General features: G+C 40.6%; 1 protein-coding gene across 2 annotated transcripts in view; it reads right to left on the bottom strand.

Annotated features, from left to right (window-relative positions):
- MYB (MYB proto-oncogene, transcription factor) overlaps nucleotides 1-20,310 on the bottom strand; it is a 28,572-nt gene extending 8,262 nt beyond the window's left edge. Inside the window, exons 1-15 of one of the 2 annotated variants that reach the window (XM_068279489.1) lie at nucleotides 20,112-20,310; nucleotides 16,387-16,501; nucleotides 13,937-14,008; nucleotides 13,313-13,405; nucleotides 11,926-12,146; nucleotides 11,252-11,489; nucleotides 9,388-9,456; nucleotides 8,533-8,637; nucleotides 7,629-7,871; nucleotides 6,545-6,862; nucleotides 6,000-6,142; nucleotides 4,976-5,090; nucleotides 4,762-4,887; nucleotides 3,815-3,913; nucleotides 1,796-1,903 (exon numbers count right to left, since the gene is read on the bottom strand). In XM_068279489.1, the coding sequence (XP_068135590.1) occupies nucleotides 1,796-1,903; nucleotides 3,815-3,913; nucleotides 4,762-4,887; nucleotides 4,976-5,090; nucleotides 6,000-6,142; nucleotides 6,545-6,862; nucleotides 7,629-7,871; nucleotides 8,533-8,637; nucleotides 9,388-9,456; nucleotides 11,252-11,489; nucleotides 11,926-12,146; nucleotides 13,313-13,405; nucleotides 13,937-14,008; nucleotides 16,387-16,501; nucleotides 20,112-20,134 (2,088 nt within the window). In that variant the 5' untranslated portion in view covers nucleotides 20,135-20,310. The remainder of the gene's footprint in view (nucleotides 1-1,795; nucleotides 1,904-3,814; nucleotides 3,914-4,761; nucleotides 4,888-4,975; nucleotides 5,091-5,999; nucleotides 6,143-6,544; nucleotides 6,863-7,628; nucleotides 7,872-8,532; nucleotides 8,638-9,387; nucleotides 9,457-11,251; nucleotides 11,490-11,925; nucleotides 12,147-13,312; nucleotides 13,406-13,936; nucleotides 14,009-16,386; nucleotides 16,502-20,111) is intronic. The other variant, XM_068279490.1, reaches the window with a different exon arrangement.
- Between the last annotated feature and the right edge of the window lie 2,015 nt (nucleotides 20,311-22,325).

Genomic DNA, 22,325 nt, shown 5'->3' with positions numbered 1-22,325 from the left:
TTGGTTATCGTTCACATTTTAAGACATTGTGTTACAATTTTTTAACCAATTGCTGTACAACACAATATTTCTCTAAGATGTGGAACAACCTTTATCTGATGTGTGAACAGGACAATTAGACTGCATAATGTATATCTATCATACAGCATTGAAGGACACCTGAAGTGAGAATGATAAGGAGGCTGCCATATTTCCTTCTTAGCAATACCAGTTGCCTGGCTATCCTGTTGATCATCTGCCTCTAATACTTTTAGCCGTAGACACTGAACAAGCATGCAGCAGATCAGGTCTGACACTTGTCAAGTCTGACAATATTCACTGTATGGTCAATTCTGGTGTGATTCAGACACAACTGCAGCCAAATAGATCAGCAGGGCTACCAGAAAACTAGTATTCTTTAAAGGGAAATAAATATGGCGGCCTCCATATACTTCTCGCTTCAGGTTCCTTTTAAACAGAGTACTAAATGCTTCCAGACATAAATCCTTCCTAAATTACTCATCCCACTTCTCAATACTTAGGCCCGGTTCACATTAGCGGTGGCCGTCCGGAATCGCCGTGCCGGAGCCGGACCGCTTGCAGAACGGACGGAACGGACGCACGGCATAGCAATGAAAGCCTATGCGTCCGTTCACATGCGTCCGTTCTGCCGGACCGGAGCCGGACCGGACTCCGGCGTCCGTTCCAACATGCACTATTTTTTGGTCTGGCTCCTCCGGCAGCCGTATCCGGGGCGGAGCCGGACTGCACCATCCGGCCAATACAAAGCTATGAGAACCGGAGAGCGCACAACACACTGGCTAAAAATCCGGATGTTCTACCCCACTTCCTATGCGTATTGAAGCGGCGATTTTGGATGGGGACACATGGGCAAGCATTTTGGAGTGGAGCAGCAGTGATTTTAAACGTGCTGGAGATGTTGGCAGTATGTCGGAGGTGGAGGTGAGTGCTAAACAGCGGAGGGCCTGATTCCACAGGTCCACCTTCTGCTGACCTCCCAGACCCCAACATTTTTATTCCTTTTCTACTATCTTTTGCCAAACGGCTCCGGATCGCATCCTGATGAACACCTGATGCAAACTGACCGGATCCGGATCGGATCAGAACCGTACGGTTCCGATCCGGTCAGGTCATCCGGTCCGTTTGGCAGAGAACCGCAAGTGTGAACCGGGCCTTACATTTCAATCACAATGATAATATGCAAACATATCTACATTATTCAAAAGTTGGATACAACTAAAAAACATTTTATTCTAAACACCCAATAATAGATTAAAATGTCAATTTCCATTGTGATAGCCCCAGCCGATTAGTCATGTGATCAAACTACAGGATGGCTGTAAACTGATAACCAGCTAAACCAGTGTGCCCCAGCCGTGTCCTCAACTACCACCAGAAGTGCATGTTTTGTGAAATTACACAGTGGTGATCAGCTCTGCTGAGGATTACCTCACCTGTGAATGTTTGTAGTTTCCTGCAAAATGTACTGTTAGTGGGCCTCGAGGACAGGGTTGGGGGAACTCTGAGCTAAACAGTAGTTGAATTGTCTCTAAAGGATATTATTGGAAATCTCCCTTTGTAAATGAGCTTCAGTGCGCCCAATACATTTCACAGTACTGAGATACTTTCATAATTGGCACTTTGTTTCTTCAGTTACTATGTTCAAACTTCATAGGATTGTTAATGCCTTCCCTTAGCAAAAATTTACCAATCCCTGATCAATAATGCATCCAAACAGGGAAAAATATGAATGGATGACTCCCTGTCTGAGCCGTTTGTTATTGTAACTAATTACCTGTAATGGGCTTGGAAGTGATCTGTGTCTTTGAGCAGTCAAAGATTTCAGTCTGTTATCATCTTTTTCTGACATGGGTTTCATCAGCAACGAGCTGGTAAGAAGATTCTAAAACAAAATTGATACAAAAAATGATGATATAAAGAAATCCTGGTATAGTTACAATATAATCTGCATTGAATACAATGCCCAAGTCTACTTAGAAGTGGTTATCTGGTAGAAGCTAAATCACATAATTTGCTTTCATTTCCCAGTGAACCTCCAGCAGTGAGATACAGTTCCAATCTCTCACCACCTGCCACACTATTACAAGTTTATGCATTTCTGTAGGTTGAATATAACAGAAAAACTCTCACATGGCCATGGAAAGAGAGAACTTGGCCCCTATTCAATTCACTTTGTCTCCTATGTCTTCTCCTAGGTGATATTTTCACATATGCTTTTAAAGCCACCAGCAAGGAAAAAAAATTATTGACAGTACTTTTTCACCTATTTTTGGTACTTTAATTGCAAAGTTCTGAAACGTAATTTTAAATAGACGATAAAAAAAATGATCTCCTACAAGAAAAAGTAAATTGAATAAGGGCCCATGTCTCTAAACATTAACAAAACCCCCAAAAGACAGGTCATAGCCAAATCCCAGCCTTTAAAGTCCATGGTCGGGAGGTGAAAGTGGGCATCTAAAAAGGTGCAACAGTGACAGCCTACGCTTCACTTTGGACTTATAGGTCCATTTTAAAAGGTGCCCAATTATGATCCAATCTTTTTTGTCTAATCTTACCATTTCTATGTAATGGAAGAGACTGCCGTAAGAATCCATTCAATACATTCACTTAGTTTACCATTGTACATAGATTTGGAAATATTGGACATTAAAAAAAAAATGGATCCTTAGTGGCCACCATAAGCCTTCTGTTTCTAAGCCCAGGGAATATCTGTCATACCAACAAAGGAGCAAAGACAGCATTTAACCCTGAAAGCTTTTTGTAAAATCAAGACCGTGTTCCCCAAAAAGTTTAGCCGGGAGCTCATCTTCTAATAGCATATTTGGATCCAGACTATAACTTAGGCTAGTGGACATGTAAACTGGAGCAGAGACACATTTATTAGGGAATAACAGCTTTGGTATGTTTACCTTTTGTTGACTACATAAAGTCAGGCTTTCCAAAGTGTGACTTAATGCTAAACAGAGATGGTATCCTTGTAGTGGTCATGTGACCACAAGCTGCAAATAATGTGCCACGGGAATCACACATACATGATTTTTATTAGGAATAACTTAAGTGTATATGCTCAGTCAACTGTTTTTTTTTTTTCTGGAGGGGGTGAGGTTTATCCTTCCTAGCGGTATTAACAATTATGCACGTCAATACAAAACATGCTGTAAACAGTACTGATTTGCATACATGTTAATACTCTCCTGCACTGTATACTAGACCCTTGTTTGACACATTTTGGCAAGTTACAGGAAAAAAGTTATGAAAATTAATTGGATCACTTTTTGTACAGAAATCCTGGGGTAATGAATGGCAGAGAGGTTAAAGCACACGTGAACAGAGAAAGATATAGAGGCGGACAATTATTTCCTTTAAACAATGCAGATTGCCTGGCTGTCCTGATGATCCTCTACCTCTACTACTTTTTGCCCTAGGCCCTAAACAAGCATGCAGATCAGGCGTTTGACTGAGTCTGATTAGCTACATGCTTGTTTCAGGCGTGTGATTCAGACACTACTGATGCATTAAAGATCAGGAGGACTAACAGGCCACTGGTATTGTTCAAAAGGAAATACATATCCCTCTCAGATTAGGTGTACTTTACCAGGACAGCAGTTTTAATCATATTAATCAAATGCTATACACTTTGGCCTCTAACCATTCAATGTTCAAAAATAATGCAGTATTCTGAAGCAGTTAACACTTAAGAGGAACTCCAACTGGGTTGTGAGTCCTGTTAATATTTACATAATTCCACACAATGTAAAGAGAAATCTTTATTGGTAAACATGAAGTGACTTACTGGAGTATCTTCCAGAACATTATGTTGTGTAAACAGCTGAGCCATTAAGTTGTCGTGTTCCCAGTAGAAGCTGCCAGTCTTATGAGTCGGTGAATCCACCTGAAAAGTATACCAATGGATTTTAATGACAATTTATATGCTGTTCACAGCACTTTATACTGGGGCTGAAACTAAAAAAATTGCTGTGCCCGAGAAAAAAAATCCTTGCATGTTTTTATAGGATTAACTTGCTAACGGGGATTTCCATCAATACCCTGATGATAGTGGGAATAGGTTGCAGGCTTACAGCTTGAGGGAAGCCACCCTTAAAAAAAAATAAAAAAATGCAAGGCTACACTAATCATCCTCAACACTGAAACCAGTTCATTTTATCATTACGTCACCAATGAAGGGTTTGGATAGATTAAGTAGCAAATAAGCAACCTGTTCTTGATGGTAATGTGTTAGAAGCAGGAAAAATGAGCAAGCATAAGAATTGGACTTGGGCCAAACTGTGATGGACAGATAGTTATTATCTACAAAAGTATTCAATGGAATGACACACAGATTTTGTGGGATCCATGGGGGAAATTCCCAAACCTGTCAAAGTTGTCAGATTTTTACTACCAACTATGAGTAACAGCTACATGGGAAAAAAAAGACATTTATAGTGCATTTTACTCTGTGAGATATGAGCAACTGACATGGTCTTAGTGTTAGATCGGTGAAAGTGGTCTTAGCGTTAGATCTGTGTATATTGCTGTCTGATTTTATATCCCTGTAACAACCTATACAACATACTACCTTGCAGTTGTGAGGATTCTATTTTATGGAAGAAATGCATTTTCCTCCCAGTTTAAACACAAGGAAAACGTTAGAAAGTCACGAGAATGTTTTACAGCCTTCTAGGAACAAATTATAAAAGATATATAATCTTGGAAAACTTGTGCGAAGATTGGCTCACTTACCTCTTGTTTAATTTTCTTTAATAGTGGTTCCTCTGTCTCGTGGAAGTCAGGTACAATGCCAGACTCGTCAGTCTCCTGTTTAATGACTTCCTGAAGGTCCTCTGCAAGGTGTGAGGGGGTGTGATGCTGAAAGAATGTCAAAGAATGTTGAGTGATGAGGCACATTCCGCCTACTTACTGTATCTGTTGAAATCAGCACTGTCATTCCTCTTACCGAAAGTTTCAGTGGCCCGTATTTGAATTCCTGAGCTGCTAATGCATTTTTAAAAGGAGTAGGCGTTCTTGGAGTGCTGTCCATAATTGATCGTTTTATGGCCGGTGTTCTAAGCCTATAATTATCGGAAAATAAAAGTATGTCATTCCTGAATGGCCGCACAAACCCAAGAGTAAACAGTCTACATAAAACAAAAATGTACTGAGTGGAATATGGAGGCTGCCATTTTCATTTCCTTTTAATCAATGCCAGTCTCTAATTCTGATCTTTTGGCTTTAGTAGTGCCTCAGTCACACTCCTGGAACAAGTATGATACCCGTTGATCTCATCTGATCTGCATACCTATTCTGGGTCTGTCATTTTTTTTAAGTATTGAAGGCAAAGAATCACCATGACAGACAAACAACTAATGTTTATACAAGGGATTTAGCAATGTATTTTATTCCCCTCTCAACTTAGGTTTCACTTAAAGGTTTTCAGAATAGGCTTGAACCCAGAGCATACATCCCAGGAGAAAAAGATATACTAAATCTAAAACCACTTTTGGCAATGTGCAATGCATTACAGTGTAGTGGATTTTTATTGTAGTTTTTATAATTATTAGATACAGTAAAGTACTGCTTTACAGAATAAAGTCGCATCACCAACTGTCCCTCATAGAAGCACACAATCGAATCCATAATAGTCATAGTTTAATATTCCTACCATAATTTAAAGCCAGTTTGGAGGGTATCCCATTAACTTATCAGCATATTTTTGGGAAGTAGAGTGCAAGAACGGGAAGAACATACATTCTCCTTGCAGACAGTGTCCAGGCCAGGAACTGAACCTGAGACAATTGTTGCAATGTGAGAGTGCTAACCCTTATACCCCCATGTATATACCACCAGACAACTCTACCCACCAAATCTCAAAGGAAAAAGTTTGTAGAAATGCTGGTCCCTTTAAGTTCCCCGTTGCTTTCCTTGTAGTCAACATGGACAGAAGGAATAAGGAGATCATATAAAAGTGTAGGAACACTTACATGTGATTTTCTTTATGAAGTCGTGGCGTGTGGTCCCGGTGGAGCGGCGTATTGATTGTAGCCTTGTGAGAGGCACACAGTGGCGTGGAACTAAGTGGCTGCTCCATGCCCAAACCCTCATGTGCTGAGCCTGGGTTCAAGAACTGCAAAAGGAAGTTAAATGTGTAAATGGTTATTTTCCTCACAGAAATAATGGGACATCACATTTATCATAGCACTGGTTATTGCAGTATTGCAGTGTGGAAAAAAAGAAAAACAGTTGCAGAGAGTGTTATAGAAATCCATTACCAAAGTTATAAGGTGCAAAAGCTAACGGAGTGAAAGCACCAGCAATTTAAACCTCCCCCAGATTGCAAAACAAAAACACCAGTTAGTTACCGGCAAACTAATTTCAGACTTCCATATTCAAGAGTGATTGAATCACAATGTGAAATCGATGGGTGTGAGAGGAATTAGTCATTGTTTCCAAACATTTAGTTTCTATATTGTTAATTCTTTTGTGACTTATAAGAATTAGTGAGAGCTTTACAGAAGTCTTCATCTACCTGAGATGGAGAGAAGGGCAGGCTTTTGATAGGGGAGAGACCACACTCTCCACTGGCCAGGCAACTGAGGCGCCCTCTCTTTTTGCACAGGACGATCTGCGACGACAAGGTGCACTTTGAGGAATCTAGGGAACGGGGTGAAGTGGATGTACCCATATACAGCATACATTTGTCTGCAATGTGTATAACCTCTGGGCTGCACAGGCTGCCCGCCTCCTCCGGAGGCTCAGAGTCTTGGCATGAGGGAGAACTGCAGGGTGAGCAGTCTGCCTTCTCATTGGATTCATAACTGCTGACTTCACTCCATGAAGAAGAATCCTGAAACAACGCAGGAGGCACGCAACTTTAACATAATGCAAGGTGCCACCATATGTGGTTCCACAAAAAAACATAAGCAGTAAATAAAGAAAAAAATAATGCAGAAAACCTGCATGCGTTATGTACCAGTAAATAAAAATGCATGTATACAACTAAACTAGAATTTTAGTGACCTAGAAGCTAGAAGCACGAGCTACGCTCTGAAAATGTTAAAGCGGCAGTTAGGGAGTAGAGGCTATAAAATATTGTAGGACAAGCAATGGTTGAGAACAGATGACCTGTAGCAATGGCCACATGTTTTTGCTAATGGGTACATAATATGTATCTTTGTTCGCGGTCTTGAGTAGTAAGACTTGTCATTTCTGCTCTCCAACATCCATTTCATTCATAAAGCTGAATATTTAGTAATGCTTCATAGAATGGAGTTACAGTAAGTCTGTAATAAGTACCAAAGTATTAACCAACGTAAAACATGCAAGTTTTAAGCTTGGAAAAGAAAAGCAAGCATGTTGTTAACAAAATAAGCATATGCACGGTCATATACAATGTCCTTATATTCTAAAAACAAGAATGCAAATCAGTTGCTAAATGGTTCTACCACAGCTTAGGTAATACAAAAACAATACAACTCCGGCTTAACTAAACAGGCTGAAATGTAAACCATCTAAAACAGTAACAAATGAACATAATCTTCTATAGACTTTACTCTAGCTTAGAACATAGTTTTTTTTTTTAAAGTTTCACTTAAGACATAAATTATACTTACGGAATCTATATACTGCATCGCTTCTGAGTACTCTGGCATATTTTTCATCTGAATAAGCAAATTTACACCGAAGCAGCGGGCTGGGGAAGCACTTTCTTCAGGCAGGCACCCATGGTCCATTGGTGGAGAAGGCGTACAGTTATGGGGGTCCCCAAGATAGGAAGCAGAAGCACTGTCCCCATGGGGCCTAGAGTTGTCAGCAATGGTTGTGCTCTGCCATACGGGATAGTCTTCTGCTTGATTCTGTATTTTACAGAAGAAAGAAAAAAAGAAGGAACTTACAATGAAAGTAGTCTGACACACAGCTATGGCCCAGATAAAATCTCTTGCATCACCTAAAGCACTTGCACTTCTGAAACAGTTGTCAAGATGTTTCCTTTCATCAATGCCAGACAGAAATATGCTGCTATGTGTTGTGTCATCATGAAATTACAAGTTCTTATTGCAGATATGCCCTCAAAAGGCAAGATGCCCTTATGTGCAAAAAGCAATAAGTATGTTTAGAGACAAATCTCTTTATTGGGTTAAGCATTCACGATTGTGGGGTATTATTGTTTAAAGTAGGCTTCAGATCTCGTGAATACATAACAAGGAGATGTTTAGTCACCTTTAAAAATAGGATTCTTATCTTCGTGATGTTCACATGCATTTGTTTACAGTTTAATTATAAAAAAGCAAAGCCTATAAAAATATTAAGGTTTAATGAAGCACTGTTGTACGACGCATCTAGGGGTTAGACTGCAGCTAAGGTTGTTGATCCTTTGACAACTTTTGATATTGTAGACATGATGACCACATGTTGAGGTCTACATCATCACATGGAAAAGAGCAAATGACAATACAAACTACTGATGCAGGGCAGAATACACATGCAATTAGGAGCCAGCATGGCTCTGTAGCTTACTGGTATTGCGCGATGCCCCTTTAGCTCATTTTCTGTTGACATAAGTAGAAGCTCTAATTCTTTTATCCTCTTCTCTTTTTCTGGATCTTCATCATTATAGTGTCTCTGAAGATAAAAATAAAAGTCAATCAACAAATCAAGAGAACAATAAAATTCTAGACTGTACTCAAAATGCCTAAAAAAAAAAGTCTGTGTTCCAATAATTCCCCATCATAAAATGATTATCTCCAAATCTAAAATATGTGATAACAATAGCTCACGCTAGCAGTGACTCCACTAATCTTGCTTAGTCATTACTTCCCCTTTCCCTAGCTTTTCCTTCCACCGTGTATGTTTTCACACTGACCACAAATAAGCAATGTATGGAGTCTCTTTGACATGTAAAAAAGAAAGATCACAGAGATTAAAGCAGAACTTCAGTCTTAAAAGAATAACTGCACGTTCAAAATAGAGCCCTTCCTATTCCCACCACACACACACACCTCTACTTTAGTATTGTAAATGGCAATCCCAACCTTGGAACACTGAACACATTTGGACATAATCAAGTACCATATAAAAACCTGCCTGACCTTCTCTTCATAGGAGAGGTCAGAATAAAAAGGTGACTATACCGCCTATAGCTGACTGTGGGTTGATAGAGTGCAGAAATGAACTATTTGTCTGGAGCACTCATGTGCTTTTGGAAGATATACAGTACATATCATGACTGTCAGTTTGTAAGAATAGTGTGATTTTAACGGCCTAATTTGTGATTATATTGGCACAGATTGCTTAAAAATAGAAATCTACCAAATGAGAAAGATGGCTAGCTAATAAGTACGATTCAAAATAAATAGATTGCAGTAAAAGTACCTGGACAACAGCAGTGGCTGGTTGAGGGACATTGACAATATTTACATGAAGTGCTACAGGGTAAGGTGCCTGTAAGAAAACAAACATCCATTGTTATTATTTGAGAAAATAAAGCTGCAGTCTCCTACAATTTACAAATCATCTCCTGTAGGGTAGTAGGTTATGTATACATTGCTGGTTACACCTCTGTCATTTGCATGCTTAAGCTGAATCCTGCTTTTCTCTCCTGCTACACATATAAGCCTACAGATAAACTGTAAACAGCACCCATTGTTACTATACAATAGTTATGGCTGGACTCCTAAGTAAGTGAAAACCTCTCCCTATTTCAGGAATAAAAGGTTTGCATGAATGTTTGCATCACTTCTCCACATATTCAAATGAGGTGGAATGTGTCCTGAGCCTCATGAAAGAGCTTTTCTGATTTTGATGAAGCACTTCTGCCACCATCACAAAATACCCTAAACAGGATTTGCATCCTTCGCATTTAACTTCTCATTTCATTACTTAGAACACATATATGCTTCTTATATCCTTTCAGACTGCAAATCAAAAGGAAGCTTAACAGCTGTGGTCCAGCGAACAATAGAACTGTATAAAAGCAGGGCTAAGTTCACATTCAGGCATTTTAAGGAAGAAAGTCGCATTAATAGGTAGTCTATGGGACGTTCAGAATGCATCCAGTGCAATGCAGTAAAACAGACGTCCGGAACCCTCATGCAGTACATACAGTGTGTCACCACATAACACACAACTTTTCCATTGTGTTCCTGTTTTTACAGGGAACATATCAGTTCCTACTGTAAACCTAGCCTACTTTGTAATAAAACTCAAATATTTTGTAATAACCTAGAAAACTATGATCATTTGGGAGAACCAAAAGAAAGGGACTCAAAGCAAACATACAATTATGTAATGGCATTTTGCATTTCTTAGTTTACTTTTGTATTTAGTGCTTCGATAAATAGAGGACTGGGGCAATTTACTAAAGGAGGAGCACAGGGCAGTCAGGGCAATTATGTTAAGCCTGGTACACACATCAAATTTTGATTTGCCAATTTTACCACTTACACATAGTATGAGAGCTTGCCTCTACAATCTGTTTATAGTGCTGTTGGCCGCCATGCTACATGGAGGTGGTAAAAATGGCCAGTCAAAATTGCATGTGTGTACCAGGCTTTAGTTCTTGAATTTTGCATGTTTGTTACACCTTCAGTAATTTCTCTCCATGTTAGTGGATGCTTGAAGTGAACACAGCTTCCCTTCACCCTCAGGAAATCAGCATATTACAAGTAGAAACGATTTGCAAATTTAACTCATAGAGACCCATCTACAATGGTGATAGATCACCAGGAGACTGGCATTATTTTTGCAGAAATTATGCCACTTTAGATGCCAAACACCTGATCACCACCTTTATAAAAGTGTGATCCCCAAATAGCATTGGATGTTTTTAAACACTCATTTGCCATATTTCCCATGGATTGCAAGTCCAGAATGGAAGCCTCCTGTTTTGGTGAATGGATGTTCGTCACTTCCAATTTGAGGCTCCATCCAAGTGAATCTAGATTAATTACAGTTGCAGATCAGATCACATCTGTATGACAGCAATCTTAAAAGGACATTAGCTCTCTATATGGTGATGCAGAACTAAGCAAATGTTGTATGCAAATTCTTGCAGCAAAGTTTGCTTAATCCTGCATCAACTCAGAATTATTTGCAACTCACTGACACACAAACACTAAATAATTACAATTATACACCTTCACAAGCCTGTGAAGAAACTTGTCGTGAAAAGCTAAGCAACAATAATGTAGAGTTTAATTAGTGTGGCACGCATAGGTCTGTAGGTTGTTATACGTACTGTGCTTAGATTCTGTGGCTCAGGCAAGTGGTAGTAGAAATGGTCTATTGGGACTTGGGTATTCGGAGTGAGCTGTGCAGAAGGGGCGTGAGCTGTAAAGCCCAGTAAGTGGTTGTTTTTTGTAAAGCTTGTGGCTACAGAAAGCTGGTTGGTTTTGGATGATTCCTGCAGATAACCTTCCTGTTCAACCTTGCGTCTCATTGTAGAGTTCCAGTGGTTCTTGATAGCATTATCCGTCCTGCACATGAAAAGGCAATTCATATAAATGCTTACATAAAAAAAAAAAAAAAAAAAAAAAAGTGTGAACTAAAGACGAAACTGAAAAATAGGCAAAGTGCATGTTCATTACATAAAGTTAATCTGAGTGTGAGTAGATAAAATGCGGCCTCTAGCTGAGGAGACAATGCAGACCTTGCCTCTTCCAAAGCAGTTCTGAAAACAGATGACATTGTAATAAGCATAGTTTTAACGAAAGCTCTCTGTACTACCTCAGTGAATATTTTACGCAAAAAGACATTTTATTGGGTTCTAGCAGATCAAGTTTACAGCAGAAAACATTTTTGGAAAAGTGAATAAAAGGCTTGGAAAGCAATTGTGCATGCTCATAAAGAAATATGAGTAACAAACAAAAGAAAGCCCTGCATAATCTGCCAACAATACTATTTTATGGTTACCTCCCGGGAAGAAGCTTGGCAATTTCTGCCCATCTATTCCCAAGACGTTTGTGTGCTTCATATATTATCCTGTCCTCCTCTTCTGTCCAGGAGGTCTTCTTCACTTCAGGATTCAGGTGGTTGTGCCATCTCTCTCTGCACTGCTTGCCAATTCTCCCTTTCAAGTGCTTGGCAATCACCGACCAACGCTTGGGGCCATATTTTTGTACCAGTTCTATCACCTTTAAATAGAGTAGATAGCAGATTAAAATTTTTATTTCTTATAGAAATGTCCTGAAATCTCTCTTTGAATGCACTTTGCATTTCAATCTAACTTTACAGTGCATCTTCACTTTCTTAAGCAACAATATAATTATCGACAAATCCACTCTAGTTTATCGTAAGTTCAAGGGTTGGGAAATAAAGCATTCTGGCATCTATAGTCTGTACATGTTTTACTATGTTATATTTAAAGAAGGTCTTTTTTGGAAATAGTGAGGAAGGATAAGAAGCTTTTAGGGTCCTTTCACTCTGTGTCAGTTGCAACGTACAATATAATGGTATTTCACTGTAAAGCAATTATATTGAATATGGTATGTTCACATCGGGTTCAGTGGGTTTAGTTGGAGTAACGTACAACATGTCCTTAGTTTACTGGACATGAGCTTTTAAAGTAGAAATGAAGCATACAGGTATTTTCAATGCACTGTATGCATCGCAGTTCTAATCTGCGATGCTACTTTTCACCACCGCTGTGTGCAACACAACGCGTATAGCATAAAACATGGCATCGAAGTTCCTTCTAGAAAGATATTCCTCATGCCAATGAAACAGAAGGACGTTTAACTTTTTCTGCTTTGTGAAATAAAACTGGATGCTGTGTATGGCATCACGTTTCAAAAACCCTGTCCAGCCTAAATTTTAATTTGTGAACTCCCTCCTTGCCCTTCCAGCACTCATGTAACATAACAATAGCAGTTTTAAAAAGTCTACATGTTCCTTAATTTTAAGACTTGCAACATGTTCATGTGACCACTATTGTCACAATGCTTTCTCCAGAAGTCTGTCTGGCTCTATGACTTTCCCCTGAAGCCTGCCAGTTGAAACTGTGCCCCTGTCTGCAGCCAGAAACACCCCCTCTATTAAATCCTGTCAGAGGGGATTGAGTGGTGTCTTTGCCATACCCCTACCACATCCTGATTGTGTGAGGTGGTACATGGCAGTCTGGCCACACCTCTTCTCCCAAAAGTCTGCACTCCTCCACTAGAACTCTGGCAGAGGGAGATAAATGCAGCAACTGCTGTCACGTGACCAGGGTGTAAGTCAATACAATTAAAGTATTTACACACCTGTCTTCATCGGGAACATAACTCCCCCCCCCCCCCCCCCCCCCAAACAGTAGGCTTACCCGCTGGTCCTCTTCTTTGGTCCACGGCCCCTTAATAAGTTCAGGGTTTAACACTTTCTGCCATCGATGCTGGCACTGAACATCAGTTCGGTTCTTTGAAAGGGAAAAATATAAGTGAGTTACCGTATTCCTTTTTGATAGAATTTCATTTTGCAAACTATTAAATTTGTTTTTATGTTTTAATATATAGCCATTTGTGTATACATGTACCTCTCCATGAGAAATCAACAGTTACCACCCCCCCTCCTCCCCACCATAATTTTTTACTCTCCCTCAAAAATGAACATGCCTCTTCAAGAATCAGTAACGAAGGATCATGTGACCTGTTAGGCAAATTAAAGTTCTTGCCAAGATTATTATAATATTTTGATTGTCTAAATTATTTATACAGAGACTTTTTTTATGTGTCTGGCTTGCTACCTGGAGAATATCTAAAAGAATAGCAAAATCAAAATACATTTCAAATGTTTTGTTTGCCATGGACTTCCAGTACATCCATGGCGGTGACATTTATTGTTACAGGTACATGTTTTGTAGAAAATCCCATACTACTGTATCAGGACTGTTTCAACTATATGAATACAGCAGCCTGCTTTACACATACAGACAAGTTGCATGACTTACAGGAAGGAAACTAGCAATAACCTTCCAATCTTCTGTGCCATTCTGTTCTACCAGTTTCTTTAGCTTCTCATCCTGGAATACAGCAAGGACAAGCAATAGTAAGTAATAGTACGGTGTCACTATAATGCAAATCTAAGAAGATAACAAGACATCTACAGGTAAGGAAGTATTAGCATTAAAGAAGAGAGAAAAGTTGTAAAGGCAGAAGGAAGGGAAATAACACCTGGCAAGTGAAGATTCTTATAGGGGGATACATTTTCATAACATTGTGAAGGAACAAACTGCCAATATACTTTAATGGGTCTGAAATGGCTAGTGTTTCACCATGCTAAATTGGAAATTATACCCCAGAATAAGGTTACAAATGAAGTTATTGTTGCTTGCAAAGCCAAGTTTTCATCTTTATTAATTAAAATAATAATAAAAAAATTAGCAGTAACAACATTCCTCATCAAATCCGGTCTAGCACTCCAAGGATACTCTGACAATATTTAGCGATGAATGTATTTATTGTTAAAACCCCAGTGCAGGCACAGATATTGTAATATACATTTGACAGAACGTTAATTTGACTGAACTATGCATAAAACATTGTAGTAGTGTTTGCAAAATAAAACTGGAAACCTGCTTCAACAGTTTCTAGATCCTTGGTAACTGACACCTGACTGCTCACTCACACTAGATAACCCTCCCTTCCAAAAGATGGGCATATAGGGGGTGGAATGACAGTGATTGCTCTGTACGCTGAAGCCATGACTCCATACATTTGACAGCCTGTCATAACTTCAGACTGACTGGAAGAGGCAGGCAGCTGGGAGATAGATGAGAAAGAGTATTTACTTTTTTGAAAGAGGAGGGGGGCTTTGCTTGACTAACTACAAATATAAGTGTGCTGGAATTTGAGCTTTAAGGTGAAATAAATTACAGTAAACTCTGTTATGCAGCATGGACAGAGATTGGCTGATGCTGAATAAGTGTCGTTTCTGGATGCTTGAAAGTTACTATTAAAAATAGGCCTGACTAATATTATTACTAAGCCACACCAAGAATTCTGTATTTATGTTAAAAACTAGTTGACCTATGCCCGTTTAAAAACGGGCTCTAGGTCTCTTCATGCCGCCAGTCAGTGCGCACGCACACGTCTGCCCGCCCTGCGTCCTGTCCCAACGGCTGTCAGTGCTTGACATGCACAGTAGCGCAAAGCACTGACACAGGGACAGACGCAGGGACACTCGTGTTTTATTGTATAAGATACCGTAATTGAAAACAAATTAAGACAAGCTTAACCACTTAACGACATGTTGATTTATAAGAAAATCCTGCTAGAGCCTCTTAATGGCTCCAGGACGTTTTTATAAGTCAGACAGTGCTGCTGCTGCTGTGCGCGTGCACGCTCCCGCGCTTGCACGTGAAAAAAAAACCCACCCCCAAAAAAATACACCTTTATTTCCAAACGATATATTGTCACCATACTTTGTACTAGGGACATAATTAAAATCTTGTGATAACCAGGACAAATGGGCAGATACAATGTGTGGGTTTTATGTACAGTAGCAGTGTTTATATTAAAACCATAGGGGATGAAATTGGAGAAATAGTGTATTTTTTCATTATTTCCTTGTATTTCCCTTTAAAATGCATAGAAAATAAAGTAATTACTGAAAACGAATATCAACCCCAAAAAGCCCAATTTGTGGGGAAAAGAAAAACAAGATACAGATCCTTTCATTGTGATTAAACTAATGGCAAATGAAAGGGATGAGCACGGAAAGGTGAAAATCGCTCTGGTCCGTTAGGGTAAAAACCGCCTTGGGGTGAAGTGGTTAATGTAACACCGCTTTGTTGTTAAAGTAGGGAGAGTGCTTCAGGGTGACTGAGCAGGCAGATGTTATTCACTATGGATCTATGAACTTGTAAACATGCTGCAATGTTTTTTCTTTTTTTTTCATAAAAGCTTTATGCATAGTTTATTCAAAATAGAATTCTGTCAAATATATGTAACAATATCTGTGCCTGGGTTTTAGCAATAATTAAATGTATACTGTACTGTATTTAATGTATTGTAAAAGAAATGAATGCATCCTGCAAGGCTGGTATATTTTTCCTGGTTGCTTGGGAGTTCTGGTTTTACTGTATTCACTGCTTTCTCTAAAGTGTGCAAACAATAAAAGGTTTGGCTAACGCTTGCATTTATTAAAAGTAGTGTACAGCTATGATTGCTCCACTTCAGTATAACTAAAGATGACATTACATCAGTAAACAAACAGCTCAGAGGACTGGTTGCCAGTTGACATAAAATCTGTCACTCCCTTTCACTCTCTAAGCAACCTCTCTACAACAAACCTAGAGCAGAGATGAGCGATTAAGTCACTGCACTTATAGTCCATGATATGAATTGCACAGGAAACAAAGGAACTTTAGAGATCACCTATGATAAAGTATGAAGTTACCTCTTCACGTGTCCACCGCGTTTTTCCTAAGTGCCGTTTTCCCTTTGACAGCATGCCATCATAATCATGTTCATACATTTCTATGTCATCATCGTCCTCTTCCGAGCTGTATATGCTGTAGACACACACAGACATGACATCAGATAATTTTTAGCCAAGTTTTCTAAATGATTCTGCCACAAATTTATATTAAAACTATTGAGAGTTCTTCCTGAAAATCTTGCACAAGAAGGTTTTGTAGCTGGTTCCTTTGCTGAGCTGATCCTCTGAACAGGTTCTACTGTTTTTGGTCTCCACAGATACAAGAGAAAGGTCCTGGCAGCCTGCTCAGTGCTCTGCATGTTCAGACCTGCTTGTGCTGTCAGATGAGTGGCAAATTGCACATTTGGCAACCTTTCCTCTAATAAAGTCAAAATAAACTTGAATGTCTAAAGGATAGTAAAAAGAACCTGATATTGTGTGTCATTTACTCAAGCCAACCCTGAGATTCTTTATCTGCTTTATGAAATCCTTAAACATTTGCGACTCTTTGGAGACAACCCAAAGTTTTGTCTTAGTGCTCTTGTGAATTTCAGATGGGAGAAGCTTTGACCTTTCTGTAGAAGAATACATCTGCACGAAGGACACCAGTACATCATTTCCTATATTTCTTATGACAATGCTGCAAACTAAGGGGGTAAATTGGCTGCTGGCAAGTAGATCTATAAGAATAATAGGTCATGAAATGTGACCACTACTGCTTGAACTTAAGCATCACTTTGACTCACTATGACCTTCTCCATGGCTTCAGGAAATCTATACAAAACAAGGGCCTGTACCACTGGAAAGTTTTGACAGGCCCATGCATAACAGATATATATATATATAATATATATATATATATATATATATATATATATATATATATATATATATATATATACCATGCACAAACCCAGTTGAAAAAAAAAATGTGCCACATTCCTTGCTTCTTTGCTTGATGGTATGCACTAGCATGCAACTTCGATAACAGTTTACTCCAAGCTAAAAGAAGGGTGAAAGGAGGCTGATTTTCTAAAGTTATGTCACCCAACATGGGTTCATAATGGCCCAATATGGCAAGTGAACAATTGCTGCCCATTTGAACCACTGTTTAAATACCAATGATCTATTTTACCACCTTATCCACTCGCTTTCAATTATATTTCAGTAGAAGATGAAGAGAGAACCAATCACACTGCTAGCTTTGCCTGCTTGGATCAGTACAACACTATGCAGCCATTGTATGTGCCCCATTACTCCATAGCTGATCAACTGGGCATGTTGTAGGGAGCAACATGTCATCATTCTATTTCATTAAGGTGATTGACATGTGTATGGCCAGCCTTGCTCTGCATCACTGCCAATTCTACACTTTAAGGGGGAAAAAAAAACTGAGACTGAGGGCACCTTATCAGTCCAGTATTAGCTGAGTAACAACAAAAATGAAATGCTTACGTAAAATAGGCTGAAGCTGACCCAGAAATAAAATCATATACATCTTTAAGATGTCTTTTTGAAATGTTTGGCCAGATGCCACAGCTATCACATTGTTTTGTAAACAAACACACTTGCAAACACACCCACAGTTCATGGTCAAAGAAGGCAAAAGTTGTTTTACCAGAGTGCTGCAGAGCTATCAAGTTTAAAGTCAATAGGCACCATACTGGATAATTTGTATTGTATTTTTTTTCTGTCTGCATCTGGCCTGATCTTTTTAAGACCACTAGCCAAAATAGCTTAGGCTGTTTTAGAATTACTAGGTCAGACTCATTTATGCCTATGGGACTTCCCCACTTGCAAGTGAGAATGCTAAATGTTCTCACAGAATGTTATCGTGCCGGTCAAAAAAAAAGTGCATAAAAGTGGATAAAATGACCTGTAATCAGATGTTAAACAAGTTTCATTAAATAGGAAGGCATATTTTCAAACAGGAAACTCCTTTCAGGTGTTTCAAAGATACCCTGGTACAACATGTAGTTAAAAAAATGAAGTTTTAAAACAGATGGGTCTCTATGGAAAGAGATGATGTCAAATGAAACTGCTATGAGAGAGATCATCTGTCTTGATAGTGCAGACTTTATTTAAAACAAAAGAGAGATGCAGCCTAAAGACTGCTGTAGACAGCTGCACTTCTCCAAGTCTCACTTCTCCAGCTGCCATCCTAGGCATGGGTTAATTATTTTGACCACTTTCATAAGAGTGTGTGGTTAGAGTAAGGTAGGCTGCAAGTTATGAGTTTTGAAGGAACTTAGTTATGCAATGGCCCAAGAGGTGAAGAGGGAAGATAGATGGGGAGATGGGTGGGGGCAGTTGTTTTGTCACTTTTACAAATAGGCCAAGCTGTGGATACCCAGCTAATACACAAGTAAATAACCCCTTCCACCTAGCTGTCCATTGCATTCTACCAGACTAAATGACAACCACAAAATGCATCAAACTCACAGGCACAACTCACATCCAGAATGAACTTTGAGTCATGCTGACCATTGAAGACAAGTGGTTGTAACTGAAGTAATAAAAACAGTAGAACCAAGTTCAAAGCACTTCACCTTGATCTTCCTCCTTAGAAGTCCACCAACTACTTTCAATGTATGAGTACACCCATGGGGTAAGCAGATAACTGATATATAAAACTTTCTAGCAGTGCAACAGCCACACATAATGTAAAAAAACAAACAAAAAAAAAACAGTGCAAGCTTGCTGCAAAAGACAAAACTAGAGCCACATGACTGTAGATGCCTGTATGTTCTGCATCAGCCAATTCTACAACTTGGACCTTCTAGCACAGGACAAGTGCCTCACCCAGAGATGCTCTACAGCAGCCCTCACTCACTAATGCAAAGAGCATAAATTGGAGATTATCTATTCTATACAAACCCTACAGAAGTGTATTTGTTATTTATTTATTAATTCTTTAGAAGAAAAGTTGCGATAGTCAGTCATGTGCTGCTGAAGACCTGGTGCAGCAGCTGCGATTGTCCTCGCACAAGCAATGGGTTTCCCCGGGCAGCGCTTCCAGTAGGAGTCCTGCCTAGTTTTAGCATCCGCATAGTTGAGCCGACAAGTGACAGCCCGAGCTGATGGCCGGGATCTGATGCCCGACACACACACAGGATAATCACACCACCGCTTATTTTTAAGAAGGAAAGTCCCCTAATGAAAAAGAAGCCACCGGGACCATATGCTCGCAGTCATCCCTACTGGCGGGGACAGCAGTGACTGAGTCTGTGACCATACTGACACCTGCTAGTGGTGCACTACAAGCAGTCTGCAGCACTACTTGCTGCAGGTGCAGCCCGATGCACTTCAAGCAGCCTGGTGCACTACTTGCTGCAGGTGCACTACTTGCTGCAGGGTCAGTCCGGTGCACTACTTGCTGCTTGCACTACAAGCTGCCCGGCATGCCAGAGAACACCTGCGAGCGGCTGCTGAAGTGACACACAGCACAAGGATGAATGACATAGCGCTTCTCCTCCACCTGCCATATGCTGCACACTCTATACTGGCAATGAGGAGGAGGTCATCCTGGATCAGCAGCCAGCAGAGCCAGGGTCCTGTCCCGCAGGGGTGACATCTGTAGGCTCCCATTGCCTCCTGTGGGGAATGTTCCAGCAGATGTGTGCACCTGTATGCAGAGCAATGGCAAGGCAGCAGAGAGTAAGTCCAGCTTGTGTGAGTCCAGAGAAAGCCTTGGGATGAGTTACCTGTTGCTGAGTCTCCTGGCCATCCTCACATGAAGGTCAGGGCAAGCTGTGCAGGAAGGTGAGTGTGCTGCTATCAGGAGACAGCGCTCTCTAAAGTCTCAGCAGAGTTGCAGAAGGGGGGGGAGGCTGCTGCGGGCGGGGAGGAGACTGTAGGAGGGAACAGGTTAATAAGAAACACACTGTAAACAGAGATTCCCCTCAAACAAAAGCACATTGGGACACTCCCCTCCCGCCAAATCTGGCGCCCTGCGCACGCGCTCTGGCCCCGGGGCAGCAGCAGTGATAGGAGGGCAGCGCCCGAGCGCCGGGGGACAGGCGCCTTTTCGGACACAATCCCCGCTCTGCGGGCACGCTGCGAGCGCACAGAGTAAATAGCATGACAATGGTGGGCAGCCCGGCCATGTCATTCATGTGTGCGGGAGCCCGTCCTGCCTGAGCTGTCAGGTGTGACAGGAGCAGGACCCACATGGTGCGAGGTGCGGCAGCTCCATTCATACCGGGACATGTCTATAGCTGAGAAATGATGGCTTTACCTAAGCTCTGAGGCGCGGAGATAAGCGGTGGGACTGGGCTCCGCTATTACTAGCTGGTAGCTATGGAGGCTTATCGCTAGTGCAGGACGACACATGCCATGTGTTCTATGCAGTGCGAGGAGGAACGCCACAGATTCTAGTACAGCTCTGGCTGCGCATGCTTGTCATTCCAATCGCTACACATTTACATCAGTGCACCACAAGCCTGTATTCAAGGTTGCTAAAAAGTGTCTTGTTTGCAGGCAGCCATATGGTTCTGCAAAAGTTAGGAGTTTGCACTTTTAAAATTGTGGAATAAGTACTGCCCTAAAACTTTTCCATCTTGGCTTTCTATGAGAAAAGGGAAAAAGCTTTGACCATATTTCATCCATAGTATTATAAATAGAAAAAACAACACTACCTAGCGCTACTGCTCTTTAAGTCCATTATATAATATATTATGATAGCTCATCAGGGCTGGGCCGAGGCATAGGCTGGAGAGGCTCCAGCCTCAGGGCGCAGTGTAGGAGGGGGCGCACCATTCAGCTGTCATTCCTAATTGTGTATGAAGCAGAAAGAAATAAAAGGGGATACATAGCAGTGACTGCAAGCCAGATAACTAGATATTAAGGTGTTGGGGAGGTTGTGGGCCCTGTGGCCCTTTTAGTCTAGAAGCAATCAGTGTGTGATGGGTGGGAGGGATGGAGGGGCACACTTTGCTGTCTCAGCCTTGGGTGCTGGAGGACCTTGTCCCGCCTCTGTAGCTCATATAGATAACAAGTCCTTGTGCTGAATTCCTCCACCAAATAAAATGTCACCTCACCTTTTGAAGTGGGCACTCAGCCTTTGTATCTGACCCTCTGCTAGATGGATCCACAACGCATTGGGTCATCTAGGCCGGCAGCACCTCCCAGGATGCTGAAACCGCTTCCTCTTGTACAGTTCACATGTATCCATAAACCTCAGATTAATACATTCAGGCCACCATAGTGTAAAACCATATGGGAAATTTGATAGGAATAAGAGTGCACACATACAATAAAACAATTAATAAAATCACACACAGTTTTAATGCACTCAAGCCCACGTGTGGGCTGCTGGACTGGCTTTGCGACGTTTATTTTCTCCTTTGTGTCAATGTGCAGATGATGTGGAGAGATTTAGACATGACATTGGAAGTTGATGCAGTAGGGAAATCGGTGGAAGCCAACCCAGCGGCCTACATACGGTTAGAACCCGCTAAAACTCTGTGATTTTATTGTAAGTGTTCACTCTTATTCATATAAAATTTCCTATACGGCTTTACGCTCTGGTGGCCTGAATATTTGTTTTTTCATCTGAGGTATGGCTACGTTGAGCTGTGCAAGAGGAAGCGGGTTTTTTTTAGAGTGTCCTGAGTGGTGGGTTGGCCTAGATGACCTCAATACGCTGTGGACCCATCTAGCAGACAATCAGATATAACGGGTGAGTACCCACTTCTGAGGGTGAGGTGGTGGTGTCTCGTTTCAAAATAGGTCTGAAGTTTGCCTTTTCAGATGTGGACCTCAAATCCGCTTTGGTGTTATTTGGTCGAAGAATGCTGCATTTTTTTTAGCATAAGGACTTATGTAATCTATTATTTTGGAATGTAATACTCACTTTTTCTTCCCCGCATTATGTAAACTCTTCAAAGGGAGGGAGGATTCAATTACCTTCTGGTCAG

This window comes from Hyperolius riggenbachi, chromosome 4 (assembly GCF_040937935.1).
Source record: "Hyperolius riggenbachi isolate aHypRig1 chromosome 4, aHypRig1.pri, whole genome shotgun sequence".
NCBI lineage: Eukaryota > Metazoa > Chordata > Amphibia > Anura > Hyperoliidae > Hyperolius > Hyperolius riggenbachi.
The sequence above is the reverse complement of the archived record's forward strand: the minus strand, read 5'-3'. Positions and strand labels throughout refer to the sequence as shown.